The 27,758-nt window shown below is 43.6% G+C and overlaps 1 protein-coding gene across 2 annotated transcripts; it reads right to left on the reverse strand.

Annotated features, from left to right (window-relative positions):
• Nucleotides 1-47: 47 nt before the first annotated feature.
• LOC135504048 (arf-GAP with GTPase, ANK repeat and PH domain-containing protein 2-like) lies at nt 48-26,840 on the reverse strand. 2 transcript variants are annotated; one of them, XM_064922307.1, is made up of 17 exons: nt 26,490-26,840; nt 16,228-16,286; nt 15,968-16,055; nt 15,784-15,869; nt 13,964-14,105; nt 13,626-13,760; nt 13,229-13,350; nt 11,761-11,937; nt 11,470-11,550; nt 11,263-11,367; nt 7,372-7,648; nt 7,100-7,231; nt 6,387-6,538; nt 5,689-5,779; nt 5,197-5,419; nt 1,080-1,371; nt 48-876 (listed from the first exon to the last, which is right to left on the reverse strand). In XM_064922307.1, exons 1-17 carry the CDS (start codon nt 26,650-26,652, stop codon nt 745-747), a joined length of 2,457 nt encoding a protein of 818 aa, XP_064778379.1. In that variant the 5' UTR covers nt 26,653-26,840; the 3' UTR covers nt 48-744. The 2 variants fall into 2 exon arrangements, with proteins under 2 accessions (XP_064778379.1, XP_064778378.1); XM_064922306.1 differs by having other exon boundaries at nt 16,228-16,289.
• Nucleotides 26,841-27,758: the final 918 nt, after the last annotated feature.

Consider the following 27,758-nt stretch of genomic DNA (forward strand, 5'->3'; position numbering starts at 1 on the left):
GGAGCCAGAGGGCCATAAAAACAGACTTTACTTTTGGAGATATTTTATTTATTTTACTTACCGTTCATAAACGTTTCAAATAGAAACAGTGAGAAAAATAGATGCCAAATAGATACATTGTAACAAATAACAAACAGAAAATGGTTGAAAGTATACAGTCAGATAAAATCCTATGGTCTATTGATAAAGTACTCTGAAAATCAAAGAAAACAATTGCAGTCAATTTTGTTGAATTGTAAATGTTACCCTGCATGGCTACAAACAAGTCGTAGATGTTCCAGCAGGCAGAATTACATAAAAGTACAGTGTATATAATACAAAATCATTATAATCGGTCATTGTATGTCAGTATGACTTCTCAATATTGTAAAACAGGCAAATGTATTATCTAAACAGATATAGTTTGTTACAGATTTAACCCACATATTTTCTCATCTATTTGTATTTGTAAACAGACAACCATTGACAATTTCAGCAATATATTTGCCTTTAAAAATTGAATGAATATTGCTTTTTCAGTTGCTTGATATGTTCTCTTTCTGTGCTTTACTTTTGTAAGTGGAGTACTTTCTTTATATTTTTGTTACCTTCCTCACTTTCAAAACCACATCCATAGAAGCTTTTTTCACCAGCCTTTGTGTGCTACCATGGCCGTTAAAGATACGAAAACCTCTTCCTGGAATTGGTATGAGCCAGGCTGCTGAGGCTGGAAGTGCTAGGTCTACGGGAGACACTAAGTGTGGGTCAATTAGGTGAGACCTCGTTTGGGCAGCCATGTTGCAGGAGGATGTCAGCACACTCTTTGCTCCCAGTTTTTCTAGCCATGGTCATGGCTGTCCGGCCCTGAGGATCCCTGGCCTTCACATCACTTCCATACTGCAGGGAGGGAGAGATTGAACAATTCACCATTTACATTCTGTATAAAATTACCCCAAAATATGATCATTGAGAATATGTGAATTAATTAATTAATCATTTTCATATGACAACACTTGACTTGGGCTAAAGGCTAACAATTTGTGTCCGGTGCTTGGGGAAGATCATCATCAACAAATAATTTGTCTAGACCAGAGCCTTACCCAGACTAGCAGCTGTGTCATTACGACATCACCCAGCTGACAGGCAGCATGCAGGGAGGTGTGAGGCTGTGGCTGTGAGGGTGTTCCTCCGTTGGCCAGGGCAGTGTTGATCTGCTCCTTGTTGCTGTGGGCCAGGAGCAGTAGGAGCCTGGGCAAATCCCTCTCTGTCACTGCGGAGAGCAGACACACAGACATCGCAGTGTCCCCTGGGCTTGTGGGGCTTGGAGCAGGCAGGGGTGCCACAAACAAACGCTGCTCGTATTTTGCACGGATCCATGATTCTCTCTCCTCTCTGTGAGAGAGACACAAGCATACAGGTGAGTTACCACGGAAACTGCTCATGGATCAAGAGAGATCTCTGTGGCAACATACAGTATCTTCCAGGACGTGTGCTCTGGGCATGTGCTGACCAACTGGCAGGTGTCTTCACTGACATTTTCAACATGTCCCTGATTGAGTCTGTAATACCAACATGTTTCAAGCAGACCACCATAGTCCCTGTGTCCAAGAACATGAAGGCAACCTGCCTAAATTACCACAGACCCGTAGCACTCACGTCCGTAGCCATGAAGTTCTTTGAAAGGCCGGTAATGGCTCACATCAACACCATTATCCCAGAAACCTTAGACCCACGCCATTTGCATACCGCCCAAACAGATCCACAGATGACGCAATCTCTATTGCACCCCACACTGCCTTTTCCCACCTGGACAAAAGGAACACCTATGTGAGAATGTTATTCATTGACTACAGCTCAGCGTTCAACACCATAGTACCCTCAAAGCTCATGACTAAGCTATGGATCCTGGGACTAAACACCTCCCTCTGCAACTGGATCCTGGACTTCCTGACGGGCCAACCCCAGGTGGTGAGGGTCGGTAGCAACACATCTGCCACGCTGATCCGCAACACAGGAGACCCCCAGGGGTGCGTGCTCAGTCCCCTCCTGTACTCCCTGTTCACCCTAGACTGAGTGGCCAGGCACGACTCCAACACCATCATTAAGTTTGCAGACGACACAACAGTCGTAGGCCTGATCACCGACAACAACGAGACAGCCTATAGGGAGGAGGTCAGAGACCTGGCCGGTGCTAGAATAACAACCTATCCCTCAACGTAACCAAGAGTAAGGAGATTATTGTGGACTACAGGAAAAGGAGGACCGAGCACGCCCCCATTCTCATCAACGGGTCTGTAGTGGAGCAGGTTGAGAGCTTCAAGATCCTTGATGTCCACATCACCAACAAACTAGAATGGTCCAAACACACCAAGACAGTCGTGAAGAGGGCATGACAAAGCATATTCCCCCTCAGGAAACTGAAAAGATTTGGCATGTGTCCTGAGATCCTCAAAAGGTTCTACAGCGGCAACATCGAGAGCATCCTGACTGGTTGCATCACTGACTAGTACGGCAATTGCTCAGCCTCCGACCGCAAGGCACTTCAGAGGGTAGTGCGTACGGCCCAGTACATCACTGAGGCTAAGCTGCCTGCCATCCAGGACCTCTACACCAGTCGGTGTCAGAGGAAGGCCCTAAAAATTGTCAAAAACCCCAGCCACCTCAGTCATAGACTGTTCTCTTTACTACCGCAATGCAAGCGGTACCGGAGTGCCAAGTCTAGGACAAAAAATCTTCTCAACAGTTTTTACCCTCAAGCCATAAGACTCTTTTGAACATTTGAACAGGTAATCAAATGGCTACCCGGACTATTTGCACCTTGTGCCACCCCCAACCCCTCTTTTACGCTGCTGCTGTGTGGGGTCCTGTGTGGCTCAGTCGGTAGAGCATGGCGCTTGTTTTCGATCCCGCTGGGACCACCCATATGTAAAAGTAGTGGCCCCAGCCGACTTGTAAGTCGCTTTGGACAAAAGCGTCTGCTAAATGGGATATATTATATTTATTATGCTGCTACTCTCTGTTTATCATATATGTATAGTCACTTTAACTATACATTCATGTAGATACTACCTCAATTGGCCCGACCAACCAGTGCTCCCACACATTGGCTAACCTCCACCCACCACCCGCCAACCCCTTTTTTACGCTACTGCTACTCTCTATTCATCATATATGCATTGTCACTTTAACCATATCTACATGTTCAGTGCCTTGCGAAAGTATTCGGCCCCCTTGAACTTTGCGACCTTTTGCCACATTTCAGACTTCAAACATAAAGATATAAAACTGTATTTTTTTGTGAAGAATCAACAACAAGTGGGACACAATCATGAAGTGGAACGACATTTATTGGATATTTCAAACTTTTTTAACAAATCAAAAACTGAAAAATTGGGCGTGCAAAATTATTCAACCCTTTACTTTCAGTGCAGCAATCTCCAGAAGTTCAGTGAGGATCTCTGAATGATCCAATGTTGACCTAAATGACTAATGATGATAAATACAATCAACCTGTGTGTAATCAAGTCTCCGTATAAATGCACCTGCACTGTGATAGTCTCAGAGGTCCGTTAAAAGCGCAGGGAGCATCATGAAGAACAAGGAACACACCAGGCAGGTCCGAGATACTGTTGTGAAGAAGTTTAAAGCTGGATTTGGATACAAAAAGATTTCCTAAGCTTTAAACATCCCAAGGATTACTGTGCAAGCGATAATATTGAAATGGAAGGAGTATCAGACCACTGCAAATCTACCAAGACCTGGCCGTCCCTCTAAACTTTCAGCTCATACAAGGAGAAGACTGATCAGAGATGCAGCCAAGAGGCCCATGATCACTCTGGATGAACTGCAGAGATCTACAGCTGAGGTGGGAGACTCTGTCTATAGGACAACAATCAGTCGCATATTGCACAAATCTGGCCTTTATGGAAGAGTGGCAAGAAGAAAGCCATTTCTTAAAGATATCCATAAAAAGTGTCATTTAAAGTTTGCCACAAGCCACCTGGGAGACACACCAAACATGTGGAAGAAGGTGCTCTGGTCAGATGAAACCAAAATTGAACTTTTTGGCAACAATGCAAAATGTTATGTTTGGTATAAAATCAACACAGCTCATCACCCTGAACACACCATCTCCACTGTCAAACATGGTGGTAGCAGCATCATGGTTTGGGCCTGCTTTTCTTCAGCAGGACAGGGAAGATGGTTAAAATTGATGGGAAGATGGATGGAGCCAAATACAGGACCATTCTGGAAGAAAACCTGATGGAGTCTGCAAAAGACCTGAGACTGGGACGGAGATTTGTCTTCCAACAAGACAATGTTCCAAAACATAAAGCAAAATCTACAATGGAATGGTTCAAAAATAAACATATCCAGGTGTTAGAATGGCCAAGTCAAAGTCCAGACCTGAATCCAATCGAGAATCTGTGGAAAGAACTGAAAACTGCTGTTCACAAATGCTCTCCATCCAACCTCACTGAGCTCGAGCTGTTTTGCAAGGAGGAATGGGGAAAAATTTCAGTCTCTTGATGTGCAAAACTGATAGAGACATACCCCAAGCGACTTACAGCTGTAATCGCAGCAAAAGGTGGCGCTACAAAGTATTAACTTAAGGGGGCTGAATAATTTTGCACGCCCAATTTTTCATTTTTTGATTTGTTAAAAAAGTTTGAAATATCCAATAAATGTCATTCCACTTCATGATATTGTCCCACTTGTTGTTGATTCTTCACAAAAAAATACAGTTTTATATCTTTATGTTTGAAGCCTGAAATGTGGCAAAAGGTCGCAAAGTTCAAGGGGGCCGAATACTTTCGCAAGGCACTGTACATACCACTTTAATCAGCCTGACTAACCGGTGTCTGTATGTAGCCTTGCTACTTTTATAGCCTCTCTACTGTATATAGCCTGTCTTTTTACTGTTGTTTTTATTTATTTTCTCACCTATTGTTCGCCTAATACTTTTTTGCACTATTGGTTAGAGCCTGTAAGTAAGCATTTCACTGTTGTATTTGGCGCACGTGACAAATAAACTTTGAGTTGATTTGATCATCTGCAACACATTCTGGGATTCAACTATTTAAATCTTATTCTAGTCAAATAATGGTCTTCATTGGACAAAAATATTGGCTTTTCTTTTGAACTCTCACGAAACAAGTGACCATAAATAAAGCATCCAGATGTTTCCTATCTATTACGCTGAACCAGGACCCTCACCGTGTGGCGTTGGGTGTGGGTTTGTGTCTGCCCTGGGTGTGGCATTCCCAGATGCTATTGGCCAAGTGGTTGCCGATGGCAGTCAGGACCTGTGTCAGCTCCCTGGGCCAGTCATCCAGGTCCAGAGAGCGGACGCGGGACAGGTGTGTCCCAAGATTACGGTGGATCCCTGAACACTCAATGCAGATCAACGCCCCCAGGTTGAGGCTGGCCCACGTGGGGTCTGTTGAGGACATCCAAACCAGAGCAGAGGGATTGAGATCGAGAGTAAGGGATTGAGTAAAATAAAGTCTGCTTCTAACGTAATCAATCATTTTGCACTAATGACTCCTTTTTCATTACTACTGAAAAAAATGAATGGCTGTATCTGGTACATAGTATAATACTGACCTCTTTGCACATGCATGGACATTGAATAGAATACGTTTTTAACTAGAGAGTTAGAGATATATATAAAGAGAGTGAGAGAGGAGGTCAAGTCTAGAAACCCACTTGGTGCTTCACAGTCCACACAGAAGCTGTTGCCCTTGGCATTGCGAATGGCCTGTATGGCCACCGCCTCACTCTGGCTGCTCCTCCGTGCCTATGAAAGAACACATAGTTGACATTTCACAAGTATGAAGTGGATGTGCATTGTGACTGAATACGTCTCTAAGGAATCAGCAACTTGGACCGCAACGCCTGTCAGTACACAGCCAATCAGCATTATCTTCACTCCCCAGTAGGGTTCCACAGGGAACATATATACATGTTATACACTATAAAACATTCAGAACAATTTCAACAATTTCCATTTATATAGTCTATTATAAGAAATCAACTTTGAATACTATTTTTAAACAGTACATACAGTGCTTTGCGACCTTTTGCCACATTTCAGGCTTCAAACATAAAGATATAAAACTGTATTTTTTTGTGAAGAATCAACAACATGATGGACAATATCATGAAGTGGAACGACATTTATTGGATATTTCAAACTTTTTTAACAAATCAAAAACTGAAAAATTGGGCGTGCAAAATTATTCAGCCCCCTTAAGTTAATACTTTGTAGCGCCACCTTTTGCTGCGATTTCAGCTGTAAGTCGCTTGGGGTATGTCTCTATCAGTTTTGCACATCGAGAGACTGAAATTTTCGCAAGGCACTGTATTTCCACACATCCCAGGCTGCTGCCCAGTCAGTTCCTTGCCTTGTTCCTGAGGCTCTCACAGGATTGCAGGCTGGCCAGTATCTGGCTCTCTATGGCTGTCACCCAGGCATCTCTGTCCTCCAGACTCTGGGCCTCAAAGTGCCATGTCTGCCCCGTGCTGGACACGATGATGAAGCCAGTATTCTCCTCATCTACAAAGACACGTTGAAAATGTAATACCATTAGTCCGCCATATTTAGTAAGTTCAAATCTTGGTTAACACTTCTTTACAGTACATACACAAACAGCACATGTAACCAGCATAAACACAGACTCACTTCATCACCATGAGATGTTTGCTGATCATTTTAAAAAAGGACACAGAGCAGGCAGACATTGTGCATAATGCAAAAAGTTGAAAAAGGGTGATTGAGATAAAGAAAGTAACGAAAACCAACAACAAACCTTACAAATCACAGGTCAATACAAAATGTCCAATACACTTGCTAGGTAGACAGACAAACAGACAAACAGGCATGAAACAACAGGTAGATTCAGTGAGCCAGTCAGCTCCTCACTGTTCCTTGTTGTTACCTGTCTTGTTATTGTTTCTCAAGGTACCAAAGCTTTTTCATTTCCACATTTTGTGCTTGGCTGCAGGGCAACAGCTTAGCCCAGATTAGCAGGAGATGAAGGAAAATAACAGCAAAATAGATGTATATAGAGTGCAGAATAATCTGGTAGAGATGTACAGCAGGAGGCCCAGTGCTCACCTTCAGCCTGTCCAATAGCTGTGTCGCCTTTCTGGTTCATACTCTTCTTCCTTGTTTTCTTCCTTTTGTCCATCATTGGAGAGGATTGACCATCTTTTCCAAAAGGGGGACTGGTTGCTCCTTCAATAGCATCTGACATTGGGGTACAAAGATGAATAAAACACTGTTTGTTATGTGTTGAGGGAACTTGCAGCTCTGGTACTATCATGCTCCAAAGCCCACATTGACATACTGTATATTAGAAACGTATTATTATTACATTTCTGACATACCAGCACTATGTGACTTGCTGGACAGTGTTGATGGACAACGTTTAACTCCTCTATCTCTGGGAGAAGACAATGCACCAGGCTGTTCTTCAACAGGCACAAGGCTTGGTGGTAACAATGGGGCACTGGCGCTCTCTGTGGGTGCAGCATCCTTGACCACATCATTCAGGCCAGGGGAGGGCCCATAAGGGGGGACTGCCCTTGGTGGGCGTTTCCCTGGAACCTTCACTGTGACACGCAGTAGGTCGATCTCTTTAGCGTGAGAATTCTGTATATAGTCCTGAAACCACAAAGATTATACCTGTTAAACTAGATTGATTTGCTAAATTTCACGGGACTAGAAATGAAATGGTTTTTTTTTTTTTTTCTCTAAATATTGCAATTTTACTGTGTATTACAGTTCTCAGCACAATGAATTCTCACATCAAAATAGATTTCAACTTATTTAACATCATAAAAAATATATACACAGTGGAAAATAAGTATTTGGTCAATAACAAAAGTTTATCTCAATACTTTGTTATATACCCTTTGTTGGCAATGACACAGGTCAAAAGTTTTCTGTAAGTTTTCACAAGGTTTTCACACACTGTTGCTGGTATTTTGGCCCATTCCTCCATGCAGATCTCCTCTAGATCAGTGATGTTTTGGGGCCGTTGCTGGGCAACACAGACTTTCAACTCCCTCCAAAGATTTTCTATGGGGTTGAGATCTGGAGACTGGCTAGGCCACTCCAGGACCTTGAAATGCTTCTTACAAAGTCACTCCTTCGTTGCCCGGGCGGTGTGTTTGGGATCATTGTCATGCTGAAAGACCCAGCCACGTTTCATCTTCAATGCCCCTGCTGATGGAATGAGGTTTTCACTCAAAATCTCACGATACATGGCCCCATTCATTCTTTCCTTTACACGGATCAGTCGTCCTGGTCCCTTTGCAGAAAAACAGCCCCAAAGCATGATGTTTCCACCCCCATGCTTCACAGTAGGTATGGTGTTCTTTGGATGCAACTCAGCATTCTTTGTCCTCCAAACATGACAAATTTAGTTTTTACCAAAAAGTTATATTTTGGTTTCACCTGACCATATGACATTCTCCCAATCTTCTTCTGGATCATCCAAATGCTCTCTAGCAAACTTCAGACGGGCCTGGACATGTACTGGTTTAAGCAGGGGGACACGTCTGGCACTGCAGGATTTGAGTCCCTGGCGGCGTAGTGTGTTACTGATGGTAGGCTTTGTTACTTTGGTCCCAGCTCTCTGCAGGTCATTCACTAGGTCCCCCCGTGTGGTTCTGGGATTTTTGCTCTCCGTTCTTGTCATCATTTTGACCCCACAGGGTGAGATCTTCTGTGGAGCCCCAGATCGAGGAAGATTATCAGTGGTCTTGTATGTCTTCCATTTCCTAATAATTGCTCCCACAGTTGATTTCTTCAAACCAAGCTGCTTACCTATTGCAGATTCAGTCTTCCCAGCCTGGTGCAGGTCTACAATTTTGTTTCTGGTGTCCTTTGACAGCTCTTTGGTCTTGGCCATAGTGGAGATTACAGTGTGACTGTTTGAGGTTGTGGACAGGTTTCTTTTATACTGATAACAAGTTCAAACAGGTGCCATTAATACAGGTAACGAGTGGAGGACAAAGGAGCCTCTTAAAGAAGAAGTTACAGGTCTGTGAGAGCCAGACATCTTGCTTGTTTGTAGGTGACCAAATACTTATTTTCCACCATAATTTGCAAATAAATTAATAAAAAATCCTACAATGTGATTTTCTGGATTTTTTTCTCTCATTTTGTCTGTCATAGTTGAAATGTACCTATGATGAAAATTACAGGCCTCTCTCATCTTTTTAAGTGGGAGAACTTGCACAATTGGTGGCTGACTAAATACTTTTTTGCTCCATTGTATACAGTACCAATCAAAAGTTTGGACACACCTACCCATTCAAGGGTTTTTCTTTATTTTTTAACAATTTTCTACATTGTAGAATTATAGTGAATACATCAAATCTAAGAAATAACACATATGGAATCATGTAGTAACCAAAAAAGTGTTAAACATATCAAAATCTATTTTAGATTTTAAGGTTCTTCAAAGTAGCTGTCATGACTTCCTCCGAAGTCGGTCCATCTCCTTGTTGGGGAAATGTTCGGCGGTTGACGTCACCGGTCTTATAGCCATCCACCTTTCATTTTCCATTTGTTTTGTCTTGTCTTCCCACACACCTGGTTTCAATTCCATCAATTACATGTTGTGAATTTAACCCTCTGTTCCCCCCATGTCCTTGTCCGGTATTGTTTATTGTAAGTGCTTGTGCACGTTATGTCTGGTGTGCGTCGGGTTTTGTACCCATTTATTGATTGTTCTGGTTTCCGGTGGGTTTTTATTATTAAACCGCTCTGTTGGGAACACAGTTTTTGCTCTCCTGCATCTGACTTCTCTGCCGCCAGTATGCACCCCTTACAGTAGTCACATTTCCTTGATGACAGCCTTGCACATGCTTGGCATTCTCTCAACCAGCTTCACCTTGAATGCTTTTCCAACAGCCTTGAAGGAGTTCCCACATATGCTGAGCACTTGTTGGCAGCTTTTCCTTCACTCTGCAGTCCAACTCATCCTAAACCATCTCAATTGGGTTGAGGTCAGGTGATTGTGGAGGCCAGGTCATCTGACGCAGCACTCCATCACTCTCCTTCTTGGTCAAATAGCCCTTACACAGCCTGGAGGTGTGTTGGGTCATTGTCCTGTTGAAAAACAAATGATAGTCCCACTAAGTGCAAACCAGATGGGATGGCGTATCGCATTAGAATGCTGTGGTAGCCATGCTGGTTAAGTGTGCCTTGAATTCTAAATAAATCACCCACAGTGTCACCAGCAAAGCAGCCCCACATCATCACACCTCCTCCTCCATGCTTCACAGTGGGAACTACACATGTGGAAATCATCCGTTCACCTACTCTGCATCTCACAAAAATCTCAAATTTGGACTCATCAAACTAAAGGACAGATTTCCATCGGTCTAATGTCCATTGCCCGTGTTTCTTGGCCTAAGCAAGTTTCTTATTATTATTGGTGTCCTTTAGTGGTGGTTTCTTTGCAGCAATTCGTCCATGAAGGCCTGATTCACAGTCTCCTCTGAACAGCTGATGTTGAGATGTGGCTATTACTTGAACTCTGTGAAGCATTTATTTGGGCTGCAATCTGAGGCTGGTAACTCGAATGAACTTATCCTCTGCAGCAGAGGTAACTCTGGGTCTTCCTTTCCAGTGGTGGTCCTCGTGAGAGACAGTTTCATCATAGCACTTGATTTTTTTTGCGACTGCACTGGAAGAAACTCTCAAAGTTATTGAAATGTTCCGGATTGACTGACCTTCGTGTCTTAAGGTAATGATGGACTGTCATTTCTCTTTTCTTATTTGAACTGTTCTTGCCATGGTATTTTACCAAATATGGCTATCTTCTGCATACCACCGCTACCATGTCACAACACAACTGATTGGCTCAAATGCATTAAGAAGGAAAGAAATTCCACAAATTAACTTTTAACAAGGCACACTAGTTAATTGATATGCATTCCAGGTGACTACCTCATGAAGCTGGTTGAGAGAATGCCAAGAGTGTGCAGAGTTGCCATCAAGGCAAAGGGTGGCTACTTTGAAGAATCTAACATCTAAAATATATTTTGATTTGTTTAACACTTTTCTGGTTATTACATGATTCCATGTGTGTTATTTCATAGTTTTGATGTCGTTACTATTATTATACAATGTAAAAAATAGTAAAAATAAAGAAAACCCCTCGAATGAGTAGGTGTGTCCAAACTTTTGACTGGTTATGTATCTGATAACTAAGATGAGATCATGTTACTGGTGTTGGTCTGGTTGATTGTGGTGTGACTTACATTGTGGCTGGGGTGATAGACCAGTGAGCCGTTGTTGGACAGAGTGACATATTTCTTCTTCCACTCTTTGTTCAGTGAGCTCCCACTCCGCTTTGATAGGATACTCTGTTACAAACAATGGGTTTAATCTCATTAAGTTCCCATCCATGACTGAAGAACTGTAACTAATCTATTCATTATACACAATATCCAGTGTGTCACACTGACCTGTTTGATAGCGATGGCCCGGCCACTGCCCACGTCACCTTTAGGGTCAACATTCTTTTCACTGCCACTGCCTCGACGGTTCTGAGAGAAGTTGTATCAACATTATAGGGTTAGAGATGAGAGTGTGACAGGTATAAATATGGACTGACACAAGTGTACAGGACAGATGCGAAACTGTGTGACTATTACTGTATGTTAAACTGTACATTCATTTTAGCTCTGTTTTTATTGTTCCACTGATGAAAGATTCCAATAATTTGATCACCAGAGATTCTGAGAACAGTAACTGACCTTGAACAGAGAGGTCCGCCGTTGAGGGATGTTTCTCATGGACCCTGAGGAGGTGATACTGCCACCCCCCTCTACCGCTGCCACTGCCCCTGCCCCGCCCCGCAGCTCTCTGTGGCTGATCACAGGGGTGGAGGGTAGGGAGGAGGGGTAGCCACTATTCAGTCCTCCGTTACTGGCCTGAGAAGGAGAGGGAGGGGAGGACAGGGTGACAGACAGGGCGACAGACAGGGCGACAGACAGGGGGACAGACAGGGGGATGGACAAGAGGGCAGACGGAGAGTGGCACAAGGAATACAGAGAGAGGATGGGGACAAATTAGATGAAACAGAGAAAACTAGACAAACGGACAAGACAACATGCTCTTCCTCCTGAATACATTTGGTATCTACTAGACTAAATCCTACATCTGTGGTTCCCAAACTTTTTGAACCATTCTTTGAATCCATCAAGGTCCTCTTTTAAGCCCCCAGATGAACAAAAAACTCCCGCCTTGGGCCAATCAGTATAATTTTGTAAATGTCGGATCTCTATGGAAAGATACATAATTCACCCAAGTTTAATCTAAATTGGACCAGTGGTGCCTGTGATATCACGTGGGTCAGCTAGACTCATATTCCTGAGCATGTGTTCCAAATTTCCTCTGAGTCAAACAGATCAAGAGATATAAACATGTGCCTGTTATAGCGCCATCGTGTGGTCAACATGAATGTTCTCGCATATGTTGAATCTTCACAGTGTTTGCCACATGTGAACCAACTTTTGTTACAATACGAATATCCTTGACTGATTTGCATTTATATGCATAGAATACGCCTTCGTGAATGTTTATTTGTCAATATTGGCCATGATGTTTTAGGTGCTAGTCTGGAAAATATTGCGTTGAGACATCTTTGTCCATAGCTGCCACGTAACAAGATTTGTGCAGATCGGTCATTTGGTGCCGAAAGAGTAGCCTTTTATGTGTTTTTCACAAAATTCGAAAAGGTGGAAAATCCATCATTGTGGAACTTGTGGGTCCCTGAGACAAATTTGGTCCTTGTGAGGAGAGTGACCTATGTACCAAATGTCATGACTAGGTCAAATTGGGTGAGGGGTGTGACCTTTCAAAGTTTGCATTTTAAATCTGTTGTGATAGCACAACCATCTAGCCAATCAGTATAATTGTATAAATGGCAGCTCTCTATAGCAAGATGCATCATTCACCCAAGTTTTGTCAAAATTAGGCTAGTGCTGTCTGAGATATCGTACTAATGTAGGAGACAGATCCACAATCCCCTCCCCGATTTTATTGTGTGTGACAACAATGTATCTAGCCACAGCTCAAGGTTTAGGCCTATAGGAGGAGCTTCAGTACTGTAGCTGGTATCCACCTGTAGGTCCCACTGCACTACAGTATTCATTTTCTGTCAACAACACAGAAGAGATAAGCTTGGAAAAAGACAGATGTGAACAGTGTGAGGCATGTTACCTGTCCAGGGAAGGATGCTGACCCCAATGTGGAGCCCCCAGAGTGACTGGGGGAGTTAGGAAGAGACTTGCAGGAGGCCAGGAACGCAGACTGTTTCTTCTGTGTGACTATTTTCTGGGCAGCTGAGAGGAGAGAGAAATACTGCACTAGTGAGATGGCACTAATCGCTCATTACTTCAGGATGTGAATTGTAGGTGTCAGGTAAGTAAGTACAGCTGTGCATCTCTGGTCAAACAATGATATAATCCTTTATGTAGAATGACATTGCTTTTAAATGATTTGTGAAGCATTTGTGTATAGTGCGACCCTAATGATTTATTGTGTTAAAACAATGGTAATGTGTCTGCACCTTTGGGTCCCCAGCTCTGACACCAATGCTCAACTTCAGTTGACTTACCCTCCTGAAAAACCCGGTCTACGTTGAGCCCATAGGTGGCACAGGTCTCATAGAACACACAGTGCCTCACATCAACACATAGCTGCCGGGCACGCATGTCCTCAATCACACGTGGGTTGGTACTGCTGATTTTGTCTATAGAAAGAGGACAGCGGAGAGCGTGGGGCTTCAGACACTGAGATGAAGTCATATAGGCTACAGTAGCTTGTACAGTATATGCTCACTTTCTTCCATCTAATTATATGAAATAAGACTAATGTTTCTGTAGATGCTATCCATCTGCCCTCTTACATTTCCCTGAACATATCTATCCATTTTCGTTCCTCCATGTTCTGTACCTTGTGTCCCAACCACAAAAAGTGGGATGTCAGCACGGCTGCGGTGTGTGTTGAGCTGGCTGTACAGCTGGTACACATCCTGGAAGCTGGCCTCATTCTCCAGACTGAACACAAGGACCACTGCATCTACCCAGTTGCTGAACTACAGACAGAGATTTGGTAGGAGAGGGAAGAGAAGCGGGAGGCGAGAGGCGAGAGGCGAGAGGCGAGAGGCGAGAGGGAGACAAGTGCCAGATGGGTCAGGATAAGGATTAAGATGAGTTGGTTAGATTGTAACTCTGTAATTATTTCTCAACTCATCATTGTGCATCAACAACAATGCAACAAGGTAAACATTGCATTCGGAAAAGATTCAGACCACTTCCCTTACAGCCTTATTCTAAAATGTATTAAATAAAAAAATGTCTTCATCAATCTACAGATAATACACCATAACGACAAAGTGAAAACAAGCTTTTAAGACATTTTTGCAAATGTATAAAAATAAAAAACAGAAATACCTTATTTATATAAGTATTCAGATCCTTTGTTACGAGACTGGAAATTGAGCTCAGGGGCATCCTGTTTACGTTGATCAGATCCTCTCTGACCAAGGCCCTTCTCCGTTTCTCAGTTTGGCCGGGTTTCTAAACTTCTTCCATTTAAGAATTATGGAGGCCACTGTGTTCTTGGGGACCTAAAATGCTGCAGAATTTTTTGTACCTTTCCCCAGATCTGTGCCTGGATACAATCCTGTCTTGGAGCTCTATGGACAATTCCTTCTACCTCATGGCGTGTGACCTTTTAAAGACAGGTGTGTGCCTTTCCAAATCATGTTCAATAAATTGAACTTACCACAGGTGGACTCCAATCAAGTTGTTTTATTTTTATTTAACCTTTATTTAACCAGGAAAGCAGGCCATTATGGTAGAGTGGCCAGACGGAAGCCACTCCTCAGTAAAAGGCACAACAGCCTGCTTGGAGTTTGCCAAAAGGCACCTAAAGGACTCTCAGACCATGAGAAGCAAGATTCTCTGGTCTGATGAAACCAAGATTGAACTCTTTGGCCAGAATGCCAAGCATCACATCTGGAGGAAACCTGACACCATCCCTACAGTGAAGCATGGTGGTGGCAGCATCATGCTGTGGGGATGTTTTTCAGTGGAGGGGACTGGGAGACTAGTCAGGATCAAGGGAAAGATGAATGGAGCAAAGTACAGAGAGATCCTTGATGAAAACTTGCTCCAGAGCACCTGTTCCAGAGTTCCAGAGTGCTCAGAATTGGAAAACAGGACAACACAGCAGGACAACATAGCCAAGACAATGCAGGAGTGGCTTCGGGACAAGTCTCTGAATGTCCTTGAGTGGCCCAGCCAGAGCCAGGACTTGAACCCGATCGAACATCTCTGAAGAGACCTGAAAATAGCTGTGCAGTGACGCTCCCCATCCAACCTGACAGAGCTTGAGCGGATCAGCAGAGAGAAATGGGAGAAACTCCCCAAATACAGGTGTGCCAAGCTTGTAGTGTCAAACCCAAGACGGCTCGAGGCTGTAATCGCTGCCAAATGTGCTTCAACAAAGTACTGAGTAAAGGGTCTAAATACTTATGTAAATGTGATATTTCTGTTTTTTTTATACAATTGAAAAAATGAATAAAAATCTGTTTTTGCTTTGTCCATTATGCGGTATTGTGTGTAAATTAGTAGGGAGAAAAAACAATTTAATCCATTTTAGAATATGGCTGTAATGTAACATAATGTGGAATAGCTCAAAGGCTCTGAATACTTTCTGAATGCACTGTACACACACTCCAGCAAATACACTAGTACATTTACACACACCTGTGCATCAGGAGTAACTGCCTCCTCTCTGATTAGCAATAGATGACTCTGTCCATCGACCAATACCTCCTTCTTATACCTCCCCCCTGACAATGGAACAGCAGAGCAGAGGTTAGTTATTGTGTGTCAGAGAGCCACTATGAAAGATAAAATGGTAGCACAAGAAAAGTGTTTTCATGCAAACCTTCAATCCTCTCTAGTGGAAGATAACTGCCTGTTATGTATCTGTTTATCAGCGCTGACCTGCCACTCCGAAGACTTCCCAGCACCCCCTGCACAGATTAAAGAAGTTAGATAACACACACACAGCCTACTGTACACACACACACACACACACATCTTCACTCATGGTAGCTTCCCTGAATAGAGTGTGAAAAGAGATGAACCTCCATCTAACTTTTCTTTCAATTCATCTTTAATTTTAATGAGGATGCTTTGTCTTACCACACGGAGCTCAGGGATGGATCGACTCAGGGTCCACTCTTGACTATTTGCACAAGCCGCTGCTTGGGAGAAAGGGACAGAGGGAATCATCATTTTGATAATTCAAGGGGAACAACAACCAGAATGGCCTTGGAAAGGACGAGCATAAATGACTGCTATGTGAATTGGTTGTGTGGCAGTCAGGCACTCTTGATCAAAATAACCTTTCACGACAACATAAATGAGTCTACTGGACTAGGCTAGTTTGTCCAATGCACTGTTCATCCACTGTACCCCCAAGAGGCCTGCCATACATATTTTGTGTCGTTCTCTGAGAACATCCTTCACATGATGTAGCTGCCATTCAAAGACAGCTGCAGGGGGGGGGGCAACAACTCCCTTCGCTTTGTGTGTTGCTAGGCAGTAGAATGCTCTGCGCAATCCCAGTGGAACACACACACCAACACTGTTACTGTCAGGGATGGAACAGCACCAACACTGTTACTGTCAGGGATGGAACAACACCAACACTGGGTCTCGACCCCGCCCTGTGCAACTGGGTACTGGGCTTCCTGAATGGCCGCCCCCAGGTGGTGAGGTTAGGTAACAACATCTCCACCCCGCTGATCCTCAACACTGGGGCCCACACAAGGGTGCGTTCTGAGCCCTCTCCTGTACTCCCTGTTCACCCACGACTGCATGGCCATGCACGCCTCCAACTCAATCATCAAGTTTGCAGACGACACTGCAGTGGTAGGCTTGATTACCAAAAACGACGAGACGGCCTACAGGGAGGAGTTTAGGGCCCTCGGAGTCTGGTGTTAGGAAAAGAACCTCACACTCACGGTCAACAAAACAAAGGAGATGATCATGGTCTTCAGGAAACAGCAGAGGGATCACCCCCCTATACACATCGACGGAACAGTAGTGGAGAGGGCAGTAAGTTTTAAGTTCCTCGGCATACACATCACGGACAAACTGAATTGGTTTACCCACACAGACAGCGTGGTGAAGAAGGCGCAGCAGCGCCTCTTCAACCTCAGGAGGCTGAAAAAATTCATCTTGTCACCAAAAGCACTCACAAACTTTTACAGATGCACAATCGAGAGCATCCTGGCGGGCTGTATCACTGCCTGGTACGGTAACTGCTCCGCCCACAACCGTAAGGCTCTCCAGAGGGTAGTGAGGTCTGCACAACGCATCACCGGGGGCAAACTACCTGCCGTCCAGGACACCTACACCACCCAATGTCACAGGGAGGCCATAAAGGTCATCAAGGACAACAACCAACTGAGCCACTGCCTGTTCACCCCGCTATCATCCAGAAGGCGAGGTCAGTACAGGTGCATCAAAGCAGGGACCGAGAGACTGACAAACAGCTTCTATCTCAAGGCCATCAGACTGTTAACTTCTTCGATATAGGGGGCGCTCTTTTAATTTTGGGATAAAAAAACGTTCCCGCTTTAAACAAGATATTTTGTCACGAAAATATGCTAGACTATGCATATAATTAACAGCTTTGGAAAGAAAACACTCCGACGTTTCCAAAACTGCAAGATATTATCTGTGAGTGCCACAGAACTGATGCTACAGGCGAAACCAAGATGAAATTTCAAACAGGAAATGGCCCAGATTTTGAGGGCGCTGTGTTCCAATGTCTCCTTATATGGCTGTGAATGCCTACACTTTTTGTCGTTTCCCCAAGGTGACTGCAGCATTGTGACATATTTGTAGGCATATCATTGGAAGATTGACCATAACAGACTACATTTACCAGGTGCCCGCTTGGTGTCCTCCGTCAAAATTATTGCGTAATCTCCAGCTGCATGCATTTTACCATTTGCTTCAGAAGAGGAAGTCAACTGCTACGAATGATTTATCACCGAATAGATATGTGAAAAACACCTTGAGGATTGATTCTAAACACCGTTTGCCATGTTTCTGTCGATATTATGGAGTTAATTTGGAAAAAAGTTTGCCGTTGTAATGACTGAATTTTCGGGGGTTTTTCTTAGCCAAACGTGATGAACAAAACGGAAATAATCTTTTTGGAAAAACTGAACATTTGCTATCTAACTGAGAGTCTCCTCATTGAAAACATCCGAAGTTCTTCAAAGGTAAATTATTTTATTTGAATGCTTTTCTTTTTTTTGTGAAAATGTTGCCTGCTGAATGCTAGGCTTAATGCTATGCTAGCTATCAATACTCTTACACAAATGCTTGTGTAGCTATGGTTGAAAAGCATATTTTGAAAATCTGAGATGACAGTGTTGTTAACAAAAGGCTAAGCTTGTGAGTGAAAATATTTATTTCATTTCATTTGTGATTTTCATGAATAGTTAACGTTGCGTTATGCTAATGAGCTTGAGGCTATGATTACCCTCCCGGATACGGGATTGCTCGACGCAAGAAGTTAAACAGCCACCACTAACATTGAGTGGCTACTGCCAACATACTGACTCAACTCCAGCCACTTTAATAATGGAAATTGATGTAAAAAATGTATCACGAGCCACTTTAAACAATGCCACTTAAATAATGTTTACATACCCTACATTACTCATCTCATATGTATACACTGTACTCTACACCACCTACTGCATCTTGCCATCTTTATGTAATACATGTATCACGAGCCACTTTAAACAATGCCACTTAAATAATGTTTACATACCCTACATTACTCATCTCATATGTATATACTGTACTCGATACCATCTATTGCATCATGCCTATGCCGTTCTGTACCATCACTCATTCATATATCTTTATGTACATGTTCTTCATCCCTTTATACTTGTGTGTATAAGGTAGTTGTTGTGAAATTGTTAGGTTAGATTGCTTGTTGGTTATTACTGCATTGTCGGAACTAGAAGCACAAGCATTTGGCTACACTCGCATTAACATCTGCTAACCATGTGTATGTGACAAATACAATTTGATTTGATTTGTCAGGGATGGAACAGCACCAACACTGTCACAGTCAGCGATGGAACAGCACCAACACTGTCACGGTCAGGGACAGAACAGCACAAACACTGTTACTGTCAGGGATGGAACAGCATCAACACTGTTACTGTCAGGGACAAAACAGCACCAACACTGTCACGGTCAGAGATGGAACAGCACCAACACTGTTACTGTCAGGGATGGAACAGCACCAACACTGTCACGGTCAGAGATGGAACATCACCAACACTGTTACTGTCAGGGATGGAACAGCACCAACAGTGTCATGGTCAGGGAAGGAACAGCACCAACACTGTTACTGTCAGGGACAGAACAGCACCAACACTGTTACTGGCAGGGATGGAACAGCACCAACACTGTTACTGTCAGGGATGGACCAGCACAAACACTGTCACTGTCAGGGATGGAACAGCACCAACACATTTACTGTCAGGGACAGAACAGCACCAACACTGTTACTGTCAGGGATGGACCAGCACCAACACTGTCACTGTCAGGGATGGAACAGCACCAACACATTTACTGTCAGGGACAGAACAGCACCAACACTGTTACTGTCAGGGATAGAACAGCACCAACACTGTCACTGTCAGGGATGGAACAGCACCAACACTGTTACTGCCAGGGATGGACCAGCACCAACACTGTTACTGTCAGGGACGGAACAACACCAACACTGTTACTGTCAGGGATGGAACAGCACCAACACTGTCACTGTCAGGGATGAAACAGCACCAACACTGTCACTGTCAGGGATGGTACAGCACCAACCCTGTCACTGTCAGGGATGTAACAGCACCAACACTGTTACTGTCAGTGATGGAACAGCACCAACACTGTTACTGTCAGGGATGGAACAGCACCAACACTGTCACTGTCAGGGATGGAACAGCACCAACACTGTTACTGTCAGGGATGGAACAGCACCAACACTGTTACTGTCAGGGATATGGAACAGCACCAACACGGTTACTGTCAGGCATGGTACAGCACCAACACTGTCACTGTCAGGGATGGTACAGCACCAACACTGTCACTGTCAGGGATGGAACAGCACCAACACTGTCACTGTCAGGGATGGAACAGCACCAACACTGTCACTGTCAGGGATGGAACAGCACCAACACTGTTACTGTCAGGGATGGAACAGCACCAACACTGTTACTGTCAGGGATGGAACAGCACTAACACTGTCACTGTCACGGATAGAACAGCACCAACACTGTCACTGTCAGGGATGGAACAGCACTAACACTGTTACTGTCAGGGATGCAACAGCACCAACACTGTTACTGTCAGGGATGGAACAGCACCAACACTGTTACTGTCAGGGATGGAACAGCACCAACACTGTTACTGTCAGGGACAGAACAGCACCAACACTGTTACTGTCAGGGATGGAGCAGCACCAACACTGTTACTGTCAAGGATGGAACAGCACCAACACTGTCACTTTCAGGGATGGAACAGCACCAACACTGTCACTGTCAGGGACAGAACAGCACCAACACTGTCAGGGATGGAACAGCACCAACACTGTTACTGTCAGGGATGGAACAGCACCAACACTGTTACTGTCAGGGATATGGAACAGCATCAACACTGTTACTGTCAGGCATGGTACAGCACCAACACTGTCACTGTCAGGGATGGTACAGCACCAACACTGTCACTGTCAGGGATGGAACAGCACCAACACTGTCACTGTCAGGGATGGAACAGCACCAACACTGTTACTGTCAGGCATGGTACAGCACCAACACTGTCACTGTCAGGGATGGAACAGCACCAACACTGTTACTGTCAGGGATGGAACAGCACCAACTCTGTCACTGTCAGGGATGGAACAGCACCAACACTGTTACTGTCAAGGATGGAACAGCACCAACACTGTCACTTTCAGGGATGGAACAGCACCAACACTGTCACTGTCAGGGACAGAACAGCACCAACACTGTCAGGGATGGAACAGCACCAACACTAATGTGGGACTTCACTTGGCCTCCTTGACATCCCTTGGCTCCCGACGGCTGGTCACCGGGCTGGCCAACAGGCTGTTTGTATTCAGCAGGGATTCCGGACCCTGACCAGGCGTGCGTACAGGGATATTGCTCCTGGTCGGGGTGTGGTTGGGGTCGACTGCTACCACCACCAGTGTCCAGCTCTGTGGTGTAGTTGTGCTGCATGTTATGACTTTTGAGGTGACTGTTGTTTTCTGGTTGTCCTTAGACAGTGATTAGGTTTGATGTGGATCAGGATGAAAAAGCCACTACGATCCAATCGCAGGCAGAGATCTGGAGATGCATGCCCGAGTCACAGCGCCCGGCCACCATCACGCCTCTTTCCGTCAGTTCCTGTGTCCTTCAATCGTGTCAGGCATTGTGCATGTCAATAGAGCCACCGGTCTGTGAGGCTGAGCCAAGCCTCTGCAATGAACACTGAACAGCTCTGGCTCTGAATCTTTCTGCTATACAGACAACAGGTACGACATGAGTACAAAACCCAGTCGCACAGCTGGTACCTGAGAGTATGTTTACGGAGAGAGAATCTTCTCAAGCCCTCCTCTAGATCCCCTTCTTGTGTGAGTGCCAAACCAAACAGAGAAGGAAAACACCGTTTCTCTTATTCCCCCCTCACTCTTTTTTTTTACCTCTCTGCCTCTCAGCATACAGACTGTGCACTGTCCCAGCTCTTCATTGCTCCTCCCCCCTCATCACCCTCTCTCTCGCTCTTGCTCTCACACTCTCTCCTTGTTGTAAAGAGGGAGCTGATGAGGTGCAGAGGAAAGGACTATTAAATCTGTAAACCATATTATGTCATAATGGACCCATGTATTTGTAATGAATACAATGGGAGACAGAGAGCTGGTTTCAATTGCAGGGCGCAGCAGGTGTTTATTTGTAAAGGACCACAGGAGGACGCAGGTAGCTGGGTCCAGGGGCAGGCAGAAGGTCATACACAGGGCATCCAAAAAGGCAACAGTACAGGCAGGGAAAAGGTTAGTACCATAGTCCAGGAGATCAGGCAAGATGTTGATGACAGGAAATCTGATAGGCAAAGTACAGGCAGGGAATAGTCAAAAAGGCACCGTTAGTGAGGATGGCCAAAAACTATGATACACAGGAGGACTAATATGGAAATGACCAGAGCTCTGAATAGAATGTGTACATAAACAAACAATACCTCACAATGACAGGGTGCAAAGAACTGAACTAAATTGTGTGTGTAAATGACATAAGTGACACAGTGTCTCCTGACCCCTCCTGTCTCAGCCTCCAGTATTTATGCTGCAGTAGTTTATGTGTCGGGGGGCTAGGGTCAATTTGTTATATCTGGAGTACTTCTCCTGTCCTATTCGGTGTCCTGTGTGAATTTAAGTGTGCTCTCTCTAATTCTCTCTTTCTCTCTTTCTTTCTCTCTCTTGGAGGACCTGAGCCCTCTGACCATGCCTCAGGACTTCCTGACATAATGACTCCTTGCTGTCGCCAGTCCACCTGGCTGTGCTGCTGCTCCAGTTTCAACTGTTCTGCCTTATTATTATTGGACCATGCTAGTCATTTAGGAACATTTGAACATCTTGGCCATGTTCTGTTATAATCTCCACCCGGCACAGCCAGAAGAGGACTGGCCACCCACATAGCCTGGTTCCTCTCTAGGTTTCTTCCTAGGTTTTGGCCTTTCTTGGGAGTTTTTCCTAGCCACCGTGCTTTTACACCTGCATTGCTTGCTGTTTGGGGTTTTAGGCTGGGTTTCTGTACAGCACTTTGAGATATCAGCTGATGTACGAAGGGCTATATAAATACATTTGATTTGATTTGATTTGACATACAGGTGTGTGAACAGGTGATCAGAATTCTCGTGGTTGGGATCTGGAGAGTGAGCTCCGTTCAGGGGATCTATATGTTTGAGAGTGTGAGCTGGAAAAAGGGCTGAAAAGTGAGTTGCTTTCAGGGGATCTACGTGTTTGCGAATGTGAGTTGGAAGCAGACATTACAGTATTGATGTGAAAACTGAATTGCATTTATATGAAATATTATGATTGTAAAATGTGAACTTTGATTTTTTAAAATAAAGATTCAAAAATCAAGATTACAAAAAACATAAAGATTCTAAAAAATAAAGATTACAAAAAACAAAGATTCTAAAAACGAAAGTAAAAAGGGCTGGTGTTAAAGCATAGAAACAAGCTGGTGCAAGAGGAAGGAAAGACACACCAAAGGAAGAAAGATCAGAGAGAGAGAGAGAGAGAGAGAGAGAGAGGGATGAGAGAATAATGAAAGAGGAAGGAGGCGTGGAGAGGGTAATGAAGAGTGACAGTGGAACAGAACAAGGGCGAGTGGAGAGGAAGAAAAATAGAGACTGACTTCACATTCTCCTCTACCTTGTCTGTTCTTCTAATACCACAGCTGTCTGAAGATCCGTCATCACAGCCACTCAGTGTTATGGTTATCATCAGCTTCCCCCTCAGGCTTTACTCAAGATGCTGACCTGGCTGACCTGGCTACTAAGGTGCTAGGATCTTCCCAGCTCCAGTGGGTGAACAATTGTCCTTTCTCCTCTCATACTCTTTCACCAAAGGATCTGTGTGTGTGTGTGTGTGTGTGTGTCTGCTTGTGTGTGTGTGAGTGACGATCCCTGTGTGAATGTGCTGATCTGTAGCATCTATACCACATACAGGATGTGTTCATTAGCAGTGTGAGAAGGTGATAACATAATCCACATCAAAAAGATCATTTCAAGCTAAATTTATTACAAAAAAATAATGCTTTTAAATAAAATGTGCTATAATAGACTCATTAATGCCGTAGTACATCTCTATGACACATTTAATATTTTTTTCTACACACATTTTATGGGTTTCCTTTGTAAAAACCTGTTGTCTACGAACAGTTTTGTGAGGGTTGTATATGTTTAGAATCTTCACATACACTAGACAGCTCAGTCTCTCCCTGCTGACATCCTGATACACAGCATCCGACTACCCACCTTTCTCACCCCTACTCTCCCCCCATCTAGCCCTCTCACTGTCTCCGTCTCCTACTCTCCCCCCATCTAGCCCTCTCACTGTCTCCGTCTCCTACTCTCCCCCCATCTAGCCCTCTCACTGTCGCTGAGGGAGCCATGACCACACGGAATAGAAAAGATTCTGACAGCGTTTCAGTTACAGGGGGGAAACGCAACCTGAAACAACATGACTACAGTCTCACACACAGAGGAAGTGAATTAATGTGACTAATGCAACATGTTATTTTTGGAAAGCAGGTCAATTTATGTGTAAACATCCTGCAGAACATCTAAAACAGGAACAACTGCCATGTGTCCATATAAAATCCTATTTTTTGTGTTGGATTACTCACGTACAAGAGGTTTAGGTCTATTTCTGTTCTGTTTCTTGATTAATCGAATTAATCTGATATAGACACCCCCAGATTTGAGATGGAAGAATCCAGTTGTCCAAGGCAAGAAATATCAGAGATGTGTGCGCTCCCTCTCTCTCTTTTTCTCTCTCGCTGTCTCTCACACACGCGCACGTGCACGTGCACACACACAGAGAAAGAGAAAGAGAGAGAGAGAGAGAGAGAGAGAGAGAGAGACAGAGACAGAGACAGAGACAGAGACAGAGACAGAGAATGAAAGAGAGATAGAGAGAGAGAGAGAGAGAGGGAGAGAGAGAGAGAGAGAGACAGAGACAGAGAGCGAGTCAGATGGATACTGACAGGCACTGTATGTAAAATAAATGTTTGAATGTACATTAGGCATATATCTCTAAGGCCATGCAGAGGTCTGGCAGATCAGACAAATCTACTCAAAACGTGTCAACACATTTTGTGTCCCAAATGGAACCCTATTTCCTGTACATTTGCACTACTTTCGACCATAGCCCTTCACACTTTATTTTTAAAAATCTTATTTGTGTAAATATTTGCAGCATTTTGAGGGGGTGACACCTTCGGTTGGGGTGGGTGGGGGAGTGGTTGTGGGAGGGCCATAGAACGAAATAGAAATACTAGAAGGGAAAAAGGCTCCAGAGTGGTGCAGCAGTCTAAAGCAATGCATCTCAGTGCAAGAGGTGTCACTACAGTTCTTGGATCGATTCCAGGCTGTATCACATCTGGTCGTGATTGGGAGTCCAATAGGGTGGTGCACAATTGTCCCAGGGCTGTCTGGGTATGGCTAGGGTAGGCCGTCATTGTAAATAAGAATGTGTTCTTAACTGACTTGCCTAGTTAAATAATAATAAAATGTGCAGTATGAAGAAAATAGGGTCCCATTTGGGACGCAGTCACAGAGTAGTAAAGCACCAGTGGCTCTCAACTATTCTAGTGACTTTTGTCTCGTCCGTCAAACAGGAGAGTGAATAGCTCTCCTTTATTAAATCATACATTCATGATCCACATACAGTGCCTTGCACGCCCAATTTTTCAGTTTTTGATTTGTTAAAAAAGTTTGAAATATCCAATAAATGTCATTCCACTTCATGATTGTGTCCCACTTGTTGTTGATTCTTCACAAAAAAATACAGTTTTATATCTTTATGTTTGAAGCCTGAAATGTCGCAAAAGGTCGCAAAGTTCAAGGGGGCCGAATACTTTCGCAAGGCACTGTAGCAATGGTTAACCAATTACTTTATGTCATTTAATCTCATTCACTTGTTAAACAGAGACTAACAATGAGAATGAGGATGAGAGTAATACATTGTGTCTCTGTGAAGTCAAGAAAATAACTTAACAACTGTGGGTGAAGGAAGTGACGAAAGTGACATAATTCACATGCAAACTATGATGCTGAGAAACTGTCCTGGTCTGAGAGGAAGTGGCTTTGAGAGCAACAGAAGAATAAGAAGAGTGGCAGACAGACAGGAAGTAGGCTCGAAGCCCAGAGTTCTGGCTTGAACAAACCTGCTGCCATGGCAATGACCACAGAGACAGGTTAGTTACAATTGTTGTCACTTAACTGATAGAGAGGATGTGTGGAAGAAAGAGTCCCCACCTCAGTCAAACACAGGAAGCTACAAGAGGTTGATCTTATCAGGATCTGAAGTCAGTTGTTTTTTCTAATACACTCACAAGGGACAAACAGACTGGACCACTAAGTAACTGTACTATAGTAGATGGGATAAGAAAGACCTCACATTGGCTCATCGAAAACAAGAGAGAGCATAGCTGGAAACTCGTTTATAACATAAAACTGCATAAATCACATGTGAATGCTATATGACAAGTTCAGTTCAGTAACACCATGGTATAGGTCACAGCATTTGAAAATTGAAGTGAAACACAGCTTGCCCATGTTGTAATGAGAGAAGAGCTTACCTTGAATACTGTGGAGGTAAACCTTAAGGCCAGAGCGGAGCTGCTGATCACCAACCCTCTCAAACTGCTTAAACAGTTTGTTGATTGTGTTCTGAACGGATTCATGCCGTTTTACCTCTGCTCTTATGACACTTGACTGAGACAATTTATTGCTGCTATTCATCTTGACGTATGTAGATTGAAATAAACTGGGAAAATAATCCAGTTTGCTTCAGCCCATTTGAACTCCTCTCTTTTTCATTCCACAACTGTTCATTCCGTTAAAATGCAAAAAAATATACTCCAAGAGAAAGTTACACTCAATAGTTTAGATCGCAGGACACCAGAGCTCTCGTTGCAACGTTTTTCAATTTCCTCTGACGGCTTTGAAATCACTTCCTTATTTCAAACGCTATGTTTTACTGTGTGGTTGCTTGCTTTTTGTTAAAGGAGAGTCTTCTGTGCATCAGGGCTATAGCCTACACATTGTAAAGGTCCCTACGGCTGATTCAAAATCACTCTATTTTCTCACCAATGTTTAGAATTTACATGATTATACAATTTCATGTATAATATGTATGTAAACTGTTGGTGTTTATTGAGCTACATGTATTAACAGTAGAACTGCATTGTTGGTTAAGTGCTTGTAAGTAAGCATTTCACGGTAAGGTCTACAACTGTTGTATTCGGCACATGTGACAAATAAAAACATATTTGATTTGAAAGAACATGAGAGCCTCTGTCCCTAGATGGTGAGGCTTGGATCTGAAATGGGGCGTCATGGCTCATAATGTCAATCACAGTGATGCATAGTAGGTTCATGTTTACATAATAATCATCAGCCTCCTCTCTCAATTCAATTGAATTCAAAGGGCTTTATTGGCATGTGAAACATTTTTACATTGCCAAAGCAAGTTAAATAGATAATTGGCAAAAGTGAAATAAACAATTAGAAATGTACAGTAAACGTTACACTCAAAAAAGTTTCAACAGAATGGAGACATTTCAAATGTTATATTATGGCTATGTACAGTGTTGTATGAACGGGAAAATCTCTCTCTCTCTCTCTCACCCATATTTCTCTGAACCTGTTGCTTAATCCTTGTCAAGGCTTGTCAAAGTAGCCAACCTACTGCATTGAATTATATTCTATTAAAAAATCATGACATTTGGAACATTTTGCACATTTTCTCTTTTAAATACTCTAAACACAGAGATAGCAGACTTGATGATTTTATGTCTTGTGAATACGTCATGACACCTCCCTCTTTTCACTTGTGTGCAGGGGCA

The sequence above is a fragment of the Oncorhynchus masou genome, chromosome 18, assembly GCF_036934945.1.
Source record: "Oncorhynchus masou masou isolate Uvic2021 chromosome 18, UVic_Omas_1.1, whole genome shotgun sequence".
Classification (NCBI taxonomy): Eukaryota; Metazoa; Chordata; class Actinopteri; order Salmoniformes; family Salmonidae; genus Oncorhynchus; species Oncorhynchus masou.

What these genes read in the sequence shown, in the direction of transcription:
- LOC135504048 (XM_064922306.1), bottom strand. Translation starts at nt 26,652, where the DNA reads ATGAATAGCAGCAATAAATTGTCTCAGTCAAGTGTCATAAGAGCAGAG. An exon ending in TCTATCACCCCAGCCACAAT is followed by an intron (nt 7,649 to 11,262) that starts GTAAGTCACACC and finishes TTGTGGTTTCAG; the next exon opens with GACTATATACAGAATTCTCA. An exon ending in AGCTATTGGACAGGCTGAAG is followed by an intron (nt 6,539 to 7,099) that starts GTGAGCACTGGG and finishes GTGTCTTTGTAG; the next exon opens with ATGAGGAGAATACTGGCTTC.